At 35.0% G+C, this 14,785-nt stretch overlaps 1 protein-coding gene and 2 long non-coding RNA genes across 6 annotated transcripts in view; 1 reads left to right on the forward strand and 2 right to left on the reverse strand.

Moving 5' to 3' along the window:
- The window catches only part of Otd2 (uncharacterized protein LOC551357 homolog), a 22,130-nt gene extending 18,877 nt beyond the window's left edge, over positions 1–3,253 (forward strand). For all 3 annotated transcript variants that reach the window (XM_071795177.1, XM_071795175.1, XM_071795176.1), the window contains exons 4-7: positions 781–965; positions 1,269–1,386; positions 1,580–1,780; positions 2,014–3,253. In XM_071795177.1, the coding sequence (XP_071651278.1) occupies positions 781–965; positions 1,269–1,386; positions 1,580–1,780; positions 2,014–2,115 (606 nt within the window). In that variant the 3' untranslated portion in view covers positions 2,116–3,253. The remainder of the gene's footprint in view (positions 1–780; positions 966–1,268; positions 1,387–1,579; positions 1,781–2,013) is intronic.
- On the reverse strand, positions 1,579–11,508 carry LOC139822963 (uncharacterized). The gene is made up of 3 exons (XR_011734658.1): positions 10,654–11,508; positions 10,415–10,577; positions 1,579–1,713 (listed from the first exon to the last, which is right to left on the reverse strand). It is a non-coding gene; the product is annotated as an uncharacterized lncRNA (long non-coding RNA).
- Positions 11,509–11,701: 193 nt separating this feature from the next.
- On the reverse strand, positions 11,702–14,018 carry LOC139822962 (uncharacterized). Of its 2 annotated transcripts, XR_011734657.1 has the most exons (5): positions 13,856–14,015; positions 13,605–13,755; positions 12,780–12,843; positions 11,786–12,680; positions 11,702–11,716 (listed from the first exon to the last, which is right to left on the reverse strand). It is a non-coding gene; the product is annotated as an uncharacterized lncRNA (long non-coding RNA). The 2 variants fall into 2 exon arrangements; XR_011734656.1 differs by lacking the exon at positions 11,702–11,716 and having other exon boundaries at positions 12,258–12,680; positions 13,856–14,018.
- Between the last annotated feature and the right edge of the window lie 767 nt (positions 14,019–14,785).

A 14,785-nucleotide genomic window follows, 5' to 3' on the forward strand; every position in this document is an offset into this window, starting at 1 on the left:
CCCAATGTACCACTTCTAAGGGCAAACAAGAGGCATCGCACCGTTCTTCACGTATCCATACGTCGTACAACAATTAAATCGAATTCGCGAATTATATTTCCGAGTCTTAATTCAAAGACATCTTTTTTGACTGCAGGCAACGAGCAAATATATTGCAACATCTGCTAGTAACATAAACGTGTTTGACGATGTCCGTCAATGTAATCAATATCATTCGTGCGCCGACGAAGAGAAGAACGCTTTTTAGTCCGCAAGTATAATTAGCAGCTTCATTACAAGGTGTTCGCGCAAAACCAGTGGACACTTTGAACGCAAACCGGAACGCGAGCCCGTTGGTACGCGAAATCGGCTTATTCTATTCAGAGAAGTTGCTCGGTGTGTGGGACGACCTATATTCCGATCGGTTTTCGTAATTCTGTTGCATTAACGGCAGTCTGGTAGCGAGCGTGTCCGATATATGCGTGGCGCGTTTTCGTTCGCGCTGCTGCAGTCAGCTTGATTGGTAATTGATAGTCGTGCCAGTCCGGCATTCCCTTATAATTGGCTATTACGCCAGCTTTGCGAGAGCTCCCGCGCGGCTCTTTGGATTCGTTCTGAATCACATTTGTGTTACGCATCGTTGAAACGTTGGAAAATATCAACTTGATTCATTTTGCGCGACAGATGCGCGACTTACTATTTTTTTTTTTTTTTTCATGGTAATGCAGCCGCGGTAGGGATGTCTGATTAATCGCGTCTGTAATCGCGTAATACCGCGGATAATTTCACGTGTGTTTACAGGTATGGTTTAAAAATCGGAGAGCCAAATGTCGACAGCAACAGAAGCAGCAACAGCAGCAACAAGATAAGGCGCCGAGATCGAAAAAGCCCTCGGGGAGCCCGGCTAATAATCCACCCCCTGGAAAAAGTCCTTCAATTACCACCCCGCCTACACCCGCCGCCGCGGTACCTGCTACTACGCCCTTGTAAGTATCACTTATCTTAATGAGCTCTTATCTTTAGCGCACGCCCGTAATCGCGCTAACGACTTTTATCTCGAACGGTGACGTCTCAGTCTTTTAACGTGTCTGTGCGAGATAATCAGCAACTTAATTAGTATTCTAATTGCGACTACACGCGATAGATGTTATCGAGATATCTACGTATATATTGCGCGAGATACGCTTCCTTACGTTCGGACTTTGAATGCATAAAGTCTAATTGCGGCGCGATTGCTGCAAAAATTAGGTGTTTGTATATGTTTGCTATAATTGCATTTCTGTATTCAGGAGTGGCGGTACGGGCGGCTCAGCGGCAAGTTCGCCGGCGCTTTTAAGGGACTCGCCGCAATATAAGCCCGCGGGAAACGCTAGTTTGCTGTTAGCAGCTAGCACGACTCCACCGAGCGTAAGTGGATGGATTATAGCAGTACTTTCGACGCATATAATGTTTACTCGCATATAATAGGTCGGTTTATATTCTAACATTTTACGTTCTTTCGCGAGAAATTATATTTTAAAGAATTATTAATTACCTTTTGTATAATGGAATATTTATTATTATCGTTATTATATGCTCATAAAATTCTGTTCTTCAATAGTTAGGTGGCACAGTGTACAGCAGCGGTGGTGGTAGCAGTAGCATCTGGAGTCCAGCAGTAACGGAAAGCGGTGGTGCATTTCCGGGTGATCATCAAAGATTAACGTGGACGACAACCCCTTCCCAGCAGCAGTGCTATCAAAATTATTCTTACTATACCAATATGGATTACCTCTCGCCCGCCTCGCATCAGTTAAACATGGTAGGTAAAATAACGTTCTCTTTCTCTAAGTTTTTTGCATAAACATACGTAACAATATCAGTTGTATCCCAGACAGTATCATGTCTAAAATCGAGACATAAGGTGTCTTAAAGATGTCCCCATTTTAAACATGCGTGCTGTCTGGGATGCCACTAAAATGCGTGTGCAGTGAAAAAATAAAGAACAGCAACTAGAACTAAAAATAAGTAAAAGCACTATTATCGGATTGTCAGGATAATGGAGGTAGCAGCCTTGATAATTCTTGGAGCAAAACGAGAGACGAAGGTACTTCATCTTGGTTTTACAATAGCGCCGGATGGGGCGATCGTAAGTGAACCTACAAGGATCGAAGAACGAAACCCGAGTACATATCATCGACAATAGTGAAGTTATACGGCTTGAATCGAAGTTTATTGTAACGCGATGCCAAATAAAACGAGCAAGTTTTTCTCGTTTTGTCGATAAATGTCGATACAGACTAAACATATCTTTAATAAACTCGGCCAGCATTCGAACACTGTGGAATGTACAGGCCGATCGAGAGTGCCATACGTATCTTTCTGCATTTATTGATACAGTATAGTTTAAATATTTTAAATAAAACGGGATGTCCTATACATATCTAATTTTATTATCTATAAGTAGAATATTTTCTTTACTATTAAAATCTTTAGAAAATTTTCTACAAAAAATTATGTTATTTTGCAGGAAGCATTATTATTTGCATCCTTACTATTGCGTTGTTTAGCATTAATGTCTACAGGAGATACTTTATATTTTACATGAAAAAATATATACATATAAGGTAACTCTGGTATTTACGCCGCGCGGGGACTTACGCCGCAGAAGTCAGAAAAAATAGAAGGAATAGAGATACTTGCTCGCAATCACACTGTTTTGTGCCTTTATGCCATATTAGTATTGTGTTGTAATTTCAGTTCTTTACTGTTAATATTAACGAAACCGTCGTGAGTTAAATCGATTTCCGTAGTAAGTAGCGCGATCATATATTACGACCTACGTAAAATGATTACTGTAGAGAATGTAAAAGGTTTAATAGTTATTTCATGATACATAAGTATAGAGGGATAGTGTAGAAAGGATGGAATACAGCAAAATTCAAGTGCATAGCTCTTATATTCTTTGTATAGCTTGATATCTTGTATATCCCTTCTGTTTAGGATATACGGCATTTTAGCATGCGGGATTTATACCATAGTACAGACGCTCTGTAAAAATCGAAATCTCCTATGTGTTCCTTAGGTCGTAATGATCGTATACCAATAACCTTTAATGTATCTATCGTTCTTCTATTTTCTTTTAAAAATTTTTTAGTTTTATAATTTGTTTATCATTCTTACATCTTAATAAACTTCTTACATACATTTTATAACTTAAAATGATAGTGTTCCGCCAATATAGATTAACAATAATAAGAGGTTTTATTTCGACTCAATTGGCTATTATATTATTATATATATATATATATATATATATATATATATATATATATATATATTATATATATATATATATATATATAATATATATATATATATATATATATATATATATATATTATATATAAAGTTGACACAAACGTTACGACGTTTCGATCCTTGGTTTGGATCCTTATCAAGCAATCTACAAAGCAATTTGGTCTAAGGTCATAATTTTATAACTTATTATGACATTTTATTTCCTATTTATAAACATTATTTGTAATTTTTTATAAGGCATATATTTCACCCATGAATGTCATATATCCCACCTCTATGGGATATATGGCAAAAATGCAAGAATTTCTAAAAGTTTTTTTATATTAAATACAAAGAATGAATATTTCATATTTCTATTTTTTTATAGTAGTAGACAGTATACAGTTTTTATTGGTATAATTCATTTGCCTTAAACATAGTAAATAATACTCGATAAATTAAGTTTTTCTTAGCTGCGGCGTATATACCCCGGAGTTACCTTATCTACTATTAAATATATTCCGAATAAAATACTTTATAAAGTAAAGAATATCTTATATTACTTTTTAATAGTCTTACCATGATATTTTTATACACAGAATGACAAAACGAATCAACTTATGTTTAAAAAACTTATTTTCATCTCTAAAGAGCCTTTATATATTTTTTAAGCGTCTTCATTTATAAAAATTATATTCATATTACGCAACGTATGCCATAAAACTTTCATTAGATTTGTTTTATTCTAACGTGCATTACATTTTAGAAACATTTCAGATAGTAAAGTTTAGATAGGACATCCTGTGGCGTAATTGTTTTTCTGTTGTCGGCACATGCGTTCATGTAATATTCTTTGAGATATTTTGACCCGCGCGAGCTTTGTGAAATGTGTTGCGATGTACACGAAGTAATTTTAACTACTATTATAATCTGTTTTATTTCTTATCTCTCTCGGAACCCAAATTATTAAATAATATAATTGTTTAATATTAGAAATACGTAAAGATCTCAAATCGATGGTAATAGTGGTATTTTAAAAAGATGTTTCGTATTTTGATAGTTGTTTCAAAATTTTTTGATAGAGCAAAATTAATTAATATCAACTAGTCATGTTAATAAAATAAAGATTGAGAAATTAACACAGTGTGAAATAAAGAATCGCCATAAAGAACGAGTGTAATATAATTATGCCCTTTCTTTTTTCATAAATCATTACTTTATCCATTATGATGATCTTATAATGATCTTAATATCATATAATGATGTTAATAAGTTATTCGAGAGTAATGATTTTAATAGTTTAAGTAAATCTTTTATTGTCGCGAATGACGACTTTTTAACGGTATATTATAATCGTTTCATGTGATCTCCGGGATAAATAACTATATTGTGTACATAATATAAATACTTTTACGATATTAAAAAAAATTATCTTAAATTCACACACGTTAAAAAAGATAATGGAATACATTCAAACAATTTAGTTCTCAGTATAACAAAAAAATTTTTAAGAAGAAGTATGCGTATGTCTAGGTATATACCGCATATGTACCATGTACATAAATTATATATAAAAGCATATATATATAGTGCAAGTTTCTCTATGTACATATGTATCATTCTTTCGTGTAGAAATACACTACCTGAATATCGAAATGAACTCGCGTTATGACATCGAAGTTGTTGATCATCTTCTTTTTAGACTTATTTCGTATAAAAAAAAATATTTTACCTTTTATAAATTTAATAAATAGCACACACCGTCCCGCTGTCAGAAAATTCGCATTGAATTGTATCTCATACAATATTATCTTTGTATACAAAAAGGATAAGAATATAAAAAAAAGACGTTTAAAGTAATACTCATCGTTAATTTCTCGATTATAAACAGATTTTCTCGCAAAAACTCATTAACAAAATCTCATTTTACATGTTTAAATTTATTATTTTGCGCCCGGCTTTGCATCACGAATCCCGCCATATTTTGTATTTGTTATCTCTGAACAATCAAGTATTGTAATGTATAAGCGATTTTTTCCAAATTAATATTCCATTGAAAATATATCATTCTTTATTACGATTATCCTTCTTTTTAACACGCAATGTACAATAAGTTACAAGCGATTTCTGTCATATCTTATATGCTATTCAAACTTTTGGATCAGTCGGTTAAATTTTTGTAAATTCTGTATGGATAAATCTACCCATATTATCTGCGCGTGCGAAAAATGTTTCAAATTCAACCGGACAATTTGCGTATCACTTTTGGTAAAAAACTTTTATTATCAATCAATATTGTCAACATTTTGGAAAAAGAGATCATTGACAACGGAACTTTACAAAAAGAAATAAAAAATCTAAACTAAATGTCGATTGTTCTCTAAACAGACGTGGTGAACGATCATTGATTGATTATAAGATAGAAAAAAAATAAAGATCTATATGTAAAATAAAAAAAATGGTTTAAGATCTATAGGAATAAGTATGTGACTGTTTAGATTGTTATTATAAATATTATCAGTACTTATAAAATGATTGACACGGAAAACAACGACGTACATGTCTCAAGATGTATGAAGATAATATAACAAATTTAAATTGTATGTTCTCATTTCCTCCCATCTACAACTTTTTGTTTAAAATTTTCGTTATTCTATCAAAGTTTTTAAATGTTAAACATTATCTATATTCATATAAAATATTTTATTTTAGTAAGACTATAATATATCCTGTTCTTATTGCAAAAGTTACGTTTCTATTGCATCATGTAGATTATTGTAGATATAAAATGCAATTTATATTATCATTTATACCTATAATAATTTAGGTTTTTCAGAGTTTTATATAGAGAATTATCAGTTTTAAAATTATTACATTATTTTCAAAACTTTTAAACAATATTGTGTCAGAAGTTTCGTATTTATGAGACTGCATGTCTATGTCTAACGCTAAATATTTTTAAAAATTTTGTATTTTTATTAGTTTCATATTTATATGCATATCTACTGTTAAATTAAATTTTATGTATATGTAGTGTACACTTAAAGCTATAAAATTTCTAAGTCTTTCTTTCATATAAACCATCTCGCAACTTTCTCGTCTTGAAGCCCAGGCAATCACTAATATTTGTAATAATAAGAATAAACTAGGTACAAAAATAAAAGATACATATAGAAAGTCATTTTCTAAAATATACATTTCACTTGCGATTTTTCTAGTTATATTAACTTTTTTATTTTTACATTTTAATATTGATGAACCTTACAATTGCATTATCGAAATAATGTTGTGTAAATAATATTATTTTTTCTTAAAAAGAAAAATATATTATTTAATTTCAGAAATTATTTGATATTTAAACAATATAAAATATTATACCACAATTAATCCATTTCGAGCTCAATTTTTCGTGCAATTATATTCCTGGTAATTTGAAATATATCAAAAAATTATAGTTTAACAATACAAATGTAAAATACGGAGTAATATGCTAGAATATTTCAATTATAATTTTTGCAAGTTACATTTATTGTTAGCCTGATATTTCGTAGGTAGGTAGAGGAGATTACGGCTATCTGTCCATCCACAATTTACGCTTTTTCAAAGTTTATTGAAAAACTAATAAAAATCTTTGACTGAACATTTTAAAGAGATAAATTTTTTAAGTAAGAGAAAGTCGAGCGTAGACAGATGGCCCCATATGCGGGGCTATATGTATACGGGCCATTCCGCGTGAACCGGATCAGTCACCTCTCAGAAATGAATCAAATTTTGCATATCGGTAGTTTCTGACGAGATAAAATATGGTGTCAAATATATTTTTTTTAATTGCAAATTTTTTCGATTTATGAATAATGGAAAATTTACTGACTTTTTAATTAATAATTGCATAACTTTTTTCCTTTAAGTGCAATACAAAAATTTTTTAAATAAAAGTTGTCACAAAAGGACTATATTTTATGATGAAACTAGCATGCCCCGCCGGGCTTCGCCCCGGAGAACATGTGTATTAAGACACGCAAATAGATCTCTCTCTAGATCTACTCGATCTAGCTCTAGAGACTCGAGTCTCTAGCTATATCTCTAGACTTCGAGATCGATGCGAGATAGATATCTGCCGCGCCAAGCTCATCGCCGTGCTCTAGCGCGACTGAGACCATGCGGATCTGGAGTACACTACGACTCTCTCTACTCTCCTCGCCATCCACCTCCCTCTCGCACTCACCTCTCCCTCTCCCGCTCTGGAAAATTTCGTAACCAATTTCCAAAAAGATACCGATTCCCAAAAAGATCGGTAACGAAAAACTATACAGTTTATAACATTCCCCGGGAAATTCTACCCCTACTTCATATATAATTTTTTGCGATTCGGTCAATTAATTCTCGAAAAATTTGAAAAATTTCTGATACCGGCTTCCAAAAAAATCGGTAACGAAAAATTACACACTTTATAGCATTTCCCGGAAAATTCTACCCCCGTTTCATATACAACTCTTTGAGATTTGGTCAATTATTTTCCAAAAATTAAAAAAAATTAGAAAAACCGGTTTCCAGAAAATCGGTAACAAAAAACTATACACATTATGACACTCTCCGAGAAATTCTACTTCTGTTTCATATATATTTCTTTGAAATTCGGTCAATTATTTCCCGAAAAAATGAAAATATGTCGAATACCGGTTCCCAAAAAGATCGGTAACGAAAAATTATACATTCTATAACACTCCCCGGAAAATTCTACCCCTACTTCATATACAATACTTTCAAAACCAGTCGAATAGTTTAAGAATGCATAAAGGACATACATACATACATACATTCATTTTTATATATATAGACTAGCATGCCCCGCCGGGCTTCGCCCCGGAGAACATGTGTATTAAGACACGCAAATAGTCTCTCTCTCTCTCTCTCTCTCTCTCTCTCCCACTCCTCCCCTCTCTCTCTCCCTCTCCCTCTCCTTCTCCTTCTCCCTCTCTCTCTCTCTTTCTCCCACTCTCTCTCTCTCTCTCTCTCTCTCTCTCTCTCTCTCTTTCTCTCCCGCTCTGGAAAATTTCGTAACCAATTTCCAAAAAGATACCGATTCCCAAAAAGATCGGTAACGAAAAACTATACAGTTTATAGCACTCCCCGGGAAATTCTACCCCTACTTCATATATAATTTTTTGCGATTCGGTCAATTAATTCCCGAAAAATTTGAAAAATTTCTGATACCGGCTTCCAAAAAAATCGGTAACGAAAAATTATACACTTTATAACATTCCCCGGAAAATTCTACCCCCGTTTCATATACAATTCTTTGAGATTCGGTCAATTATTTTCCAAAAATTAAAAAAAATTAGAAAAACCGGTTTCCAGAAAATCGGTAACAAAAAACTATACACATTATGACACTCCCCGGGAAATTCTACTCCTGTTTCATATATATTTCTTTGAAATTCGGTCAATTATTTCCCGAAAAAATGAAAAAGTGTCGAATACCGGTTCCCAAAAAGATCGGTAACAAAAAATTATACATTCTATAACACTCCCCGGAAAATTCTACCCCTACTTCATATACAATACTTTCAAAACCAGTCGAATAGTTTAAGAGTGTATAAAGGACATACATACATACATACATACATACATACATACATACATTCATTTATATATATATAGATTATTTACAACATAAAAAAAATTATTTCGTACTATTTATTAAACAAATTATTTTTTAATAATTTTTTTAACTGTCAGGGAGACGATCAAAAAGAAAAAAAAATTTTGTTAGAAACTTTCAAACTTCCAATATACCACAAAAAATTTTCGTTGATGTGTTTTGTTTCGTTATCGAGAAAATAATTGTTTAATTTGTGTACGCGTAAAGATTCGGTACTCGGTGCGGCAGCCACGTCTGTACGGTGACCGCTCTCGCTCGCTGGCCGCGCGGCGCGCTAGGCGAACTTAATATCTAAGTTAATTTTCTCAAAAACGAAATACGATGATGATTCGCGACCACGGTTTGCTGGACTTTTCTCGTTTGCTTCACTCAGACTGAAGTGGATTGAAGATACGGCGAATTTGACCGGGACGCGAATCGCGAACGATTTTAAACGGGCGGCTCCGAGTAATTAATTAAGAGGAACACCTTCTTAGGGCGAGTGTCCCGAGCGGTCTGGTCACGTGAAATTTCTTCCTCGTTTCGCCGGCTTGGTTGTGCACCATCTATCTGCACGCGTGCGTACCTTTTTGTTAATATACAAATCTTCTTTTTTTCTACTTCTCTCCTTCTCTCTCTCTCTCTCTCTCTCTCTCTCTCTCTCTTTCTCTCTCTCTCTCTTTCTCTCTCTTTCTCTATCTCCACCCTCTCTGTCTGATTCTTTGTTCCTCATAAGTTTGAATCTTCAATATTTTTAAAATAGTTGTTGTGCACATAGAATAGCGGTTATCAAACTTCCTTTCGTTTTGTTTCGATTAAATTCCTGCAAAATACCAAAAAATTGGTGCTGCAATCCTTTGCAGCTTAGTAGCCATAATTGGGTTACAAATTTCGGGTACAAAACTTATTTTGCAGGAATATAATCGAAACAAAACGAAAGGAAGTTTGATAACCGCTATTCTATGTGCACAACAACTATTTTAGAAATATTGAAGATTCAAACTTATGAGGAACAAAGAATCAGACAGAGAGGGAGGAGATAGAAAAAGAGAGAGGGAGGAAGGGAGGGAGGGAGGGAGGGAGGAATTGATTGATTGATATAATTTATTATGCCCAAGCAAAGGCTAAAGGGCAAAAACATAATATAGCAGTTACAATAATGTCGCAATTACAATACTATAGCAGTTACAATACTACAGCAATAACAATAATATAGCAGTTACAAGATGCAAAGATACAATGTGATATAAAGAAAAGCGAAATATAGCGGACAGAAGTTAGTATGATGTGCATGCTCTCTCTCATAAAGCAAGCAACCAGCAATCTCGATAATATACACTCTAAAAAAACTAAGAACTAACGGAATTTAACTAATAATAAGTACAGTGAAAAAGAATAAGATAAGGAGCAGTATTACTAAAGAGAACTAAATAGTGTATATAAAACTATGAACTAAAAAACGCTGCACGATTTACGAACTAATAATAAGGAATGAAAGCACTAGAAGTTCTATACCAGAAACAATGTTATCCAATTTCACGTGCAAGCAAGTCGATATGTCCACGAAAGGAATAAGCGTTGAATTCAGCAAAACACATCCGAGAAGAATTACATGTTGATTAAGCCGGACGATCAAAGAACACGGGACGAGCAGGTCGGACCGGTCAGATAAGCTTAGCTAGATCAGTGTCAGAATTAATATGAATTACAGGTTGACCATCGGAAGACCTAACACATATTTGACCATTCCTTACCCAGACATACTTATACGACCTCTCTTTAGCAACACTCTTAGCCCGTTGTAACATGTCGTAAGTGCTCTTGGATAACAACTCGTTTATATAAATGTAACGATCTGAGTTACCACCGCATACGTCCTTACATTTGAGAACACCCTTTGCCCGCTTTTTTGAAATAACCATATCGCTCACGGCACTCGAGGCCAAGGTAACAACGACTGAGCTAGTGGAAGTCGCTGACAGTGCCTTCTTAACAGTTCTGACACCGAGAATATGGCAAGACAAGTCAGGAACGTCCAATGCCTCTAGCACATTCTTGGCGAGCTCAGATGGAGCAACAGATAACGCCAATGGCAAACCCGAAATGATTAACTCATTTCCCCCATGAGATCCCTGAAATGACTGAGCAAATTTCAAGTCGTGGATTTCGCGAATAAGTTCAGCGTTATCTTGCTCCAATTTGGCAATGCGCTGACTATTCTGAGCAACGGTGTCAGCAAGCCGATTTAATTGACTGAGTTTATCGCTTAGTTCTTTGTTGGTACGTTGTTGACTTTCAATAAAAGCAGAAAGCTTTACATCAAATTTTTTCATCTGCTCAATCAATCCGCGCAAAAGATCGTTGGTAGAGTCATGTACAGTGTCACGCATAGTGTCATACTTAGTGGAATGCATACGTGAACCGCCGAGCGATCAGGCATCAACAATGTTAGATACTTTAGTAAATGGCATATTTAAAAATTGTAATTTACAACAAGCACTAGCGGACTTCGTACCGACGTAAGCTTTGACACAACCCGGATGAAATGCTCTATGACACTCAGCACATGAAGCAGATTTACCAGCAATCTATTTTGTACACCCAGCACACGCGCGCTGCATGTGTTATCTACAATCGCTCAATCACTTAAAAGAAGTAGAGTTCCGCAGTATCGATCAGCACGCAGAGTGTTCCATATAGATCATAAAAGATGTCGCAGAGATTAGAGTCCTATATAAAGAGAGAAGCGCAACCGGTGTATCGGCTGCTGATTGGCTCCGCCATTTTGTCGACGAACAGTGGCGCGACTTCTTCCTGCTTTGAGTGATGCAATGTCATGTAATGTCATCTGTTTGGATATCATAGTACACAATAAATGTTGTATACCTGGATTCTCGACAAAATATGGTCAAGATCGTTTTCTTCGAATTTTTCCGACAAATAGTATTTTAAAGACGGGATTTCTTCCTGCTTTGAGTGATGTAATCTTATAATGTGATCTGTGCATCGTACATCATGGGAGGTTACAACAAATGTTGCATACCTGGATGCTTGACAAAATATGGCCAAGGTCGTATTCTTCGGTCCGACAAATAGTATTTTAAAGGCCAAGTGAATTATATTATAGTTGTGGGACAGTAGCATGTGGGACTATGCGGACAGTAGCAAAGTTATTATAAAAAATGAATCTTTTTAACAGAAAATTGATTAAAATAAATAATTGAAAATATTTACTGCAAATAAATATATTTTTACTTTTAATCATATTCATGCAACAGTATGTTTATGTTATTTTTTCATAATTTTTTTTTTAAACTTACACAAATAAATATTACAAATCTTGGAATAAAATACATAATCCAATTTTGATCCTTTTATTTTGATCCTTAAATTTTATCTGATTGAGGTCCGGATGCACCGACCTCTTGGTAAACTGATAGTTAAATCATATGTTTTTCCTTCACATTAGACAAAGATAGACATATGATTTAACTATCAGTTAGCTTACCAAGAGGTTGGTGTAACCGGGCCTAAAAGGATTTCAGTAGAAATTGTTTCTGTAAATCAATCGATTAAACATTGTTTTTACACAAAAGTAGGTATTCACTGAACTAACTTTAATAACAGTAATTGGTAAATTAGATATTCCAATTTCATATCTTTTACACTGTTCTCGGCTCTTAATTTTTTTATAATTCTCGAGTTTCTTTTTGCTTCTTCTTTCAGTTGTTCCAAATATGCTGGTCTATTTGATATCAACGAGTCTTTCTCCATTGTTGATCTGGAAATGTAAAATAATTACTTATTAAAATCTTCAAAGATAGTACTTAATCAATGACTTAAAGAAACAAGTGACACTTTATTAGCAACAAATACTCACATTAATCACAAAAATTATTCTGTCAATAGTGTATGGATTTCTCTTAGATCTTCGCAAAATTATTCTACACGTTACGATCAAATAAATCAGTTTATTATTAAGTCAGTATTAAAATTTCTGTGATCAATAGTATATTACACTACAAGGGCCGAAAGTTGAATTTTCGGCCCTGCGCGTCATGATGCCCCGAGGCGAAGCCGAGGGCATCATGACGAGCAGGACCGAGATTTCAACTTTTGGCCCGCGTAGTGTATACGATTTTTCTTCATAGCCGGTCGAAAGTACGTTATTAATTTTACTTTTTTTAACTTTAAATGTTAATAAGCATGTTTTTGATGCCTGCCCCCGACATTTGCGGCACGAGCGAAGCGAGTGCTACTGGTCGGGGGGGCAGGCATCAAATACATTCCAAGAGTCAAGTCTTGTCATATTTTGTAAAAATAAATTCACGTGCGTGCCAACGGGGTGACCGTTGGTATGTGTGTGCACGTGTGTCGCGCGGATTCGCACGCCAGGACGATCGATAAGCCGTCCGTCGTCGGGATCGCGTCTTCCGGCCGGGGAACGAGACGCGGATCGTCGGGAAGCATCGAAATTTCGTATAACTTCTTCCTCGTCTACGGATTCATCAGATGACATATTGACAGAACAATATTGATGACTATTTTTAAGGTTAAAGGGCGTTAAGGTTTAAAGTTATAGAGAGCGCGCGTGTACTTCTCACAGGGAGTAAATGTTAAACTTTCGTCCCTGCTATTAGGGACGAAAGTACGTACTTTCGACCGAGGTATGAAGAAAATTACTTTTATATGAATATATATTCACCTTAAATTTGTTACAACTCAAAATATTAACGAACAGCAGCACGTTGGGACTCCACGTTACAAATAATTAACTTAAACTTTTTTTAAGTTCGGGATAAGCCTATTACCGTGTCTCCAACTGAGGGTTTTAGTTAATTAACTCAAACGGCAATCTATAATAAATTAAAAAGGTATAAGGTATAGCCTATGTATAACATAACCTCCCTCCTCCCTTTAATCAAAGAAAACCTCTTTCGATTTTTTTACACTCACATACACGGAGCCACGCGTCATTCTGCTTCTCCACATTTTACGTTTGATATTCGATCTGCGACGAGGACAGAATGATACTTATAGCGCTGAAAGCGTCAAAACGAACGCGAACGCAGCCACAGAACTCCGTTTTTCTGGAGCTAAAAAGCCAGTTAGATAAAAGAGAAGGGGAATATCACGTGATATCAGGCAGCCATTTTGTCGACGAGTAGTAGCTATATATATTGCTCGGTTGCGCTTCTCTCTTTATATAGGACTCTAGCAGAGATCAACCCGAGCAGCCAATCAGCAGTCACTAGATAGCACGTGCTCAGAAAATAGCATGTAGATAGGGAAGATCGGCAACAATGGGCGCATGCGCAGCTGATTGTGAGATCCATGTCTTCCACAGAAACAGCCAAGAATTAGGTTAAAACAAGCGATGATACTTGCCACAGAACTGCTTTTAATTAGGTAGCAAGCACCAGAGAGATAATGATAGCACGTAACAAGCAACAAAAAACCTGCTAATATCTGCAACAAAATGGCCCGAAGGCAGCTTACGGCAGAAAATAGATTCACTTGAAGCAGGAGCAAAGAAAATAGACAAGCAATGATACTCACAGAGAGAGAGAGAGAAAGAGAGAGAGAGAGAGAGAGAGAGAGAGAGAGAGAGAGAATGAATGAATGAATGAATGATTTTTATTATGCCCTAGTTAAACTTTGGGCAAGAAGTTTACAATACAAAGATAACAAGATTACACGATTATAAGCAAGCGACATAATTACTCGCTCGAACCTAACGGTCTGCCAGCCGAGCTTCGCACATGATCATGCAACGTTAGAGATCCTTAAAGCTACTAACAAGTTTTGTAATTAATATGTCTTTGCGCGAATATTATATTTACAAGTAGAGGCAATTTGTAGCGACAATTACAGCTTTAAGTTCTT

Source organism: Temnothorax longispinosus, chromosome 12, assembly GCF_030848805.1.
Source record: "Temnothorax longispinosus isolate EJ_2023e chromosome 12, Tlon_JGU_v1, whole genome shotgun sequence".
Classification (NCBI taxonomy): Eukaryota; Metazoa; Arthropoda; class Insecta; order Hymenoptera; family Formicidae; genus Temnothorax; species Temnothorax longispinosus.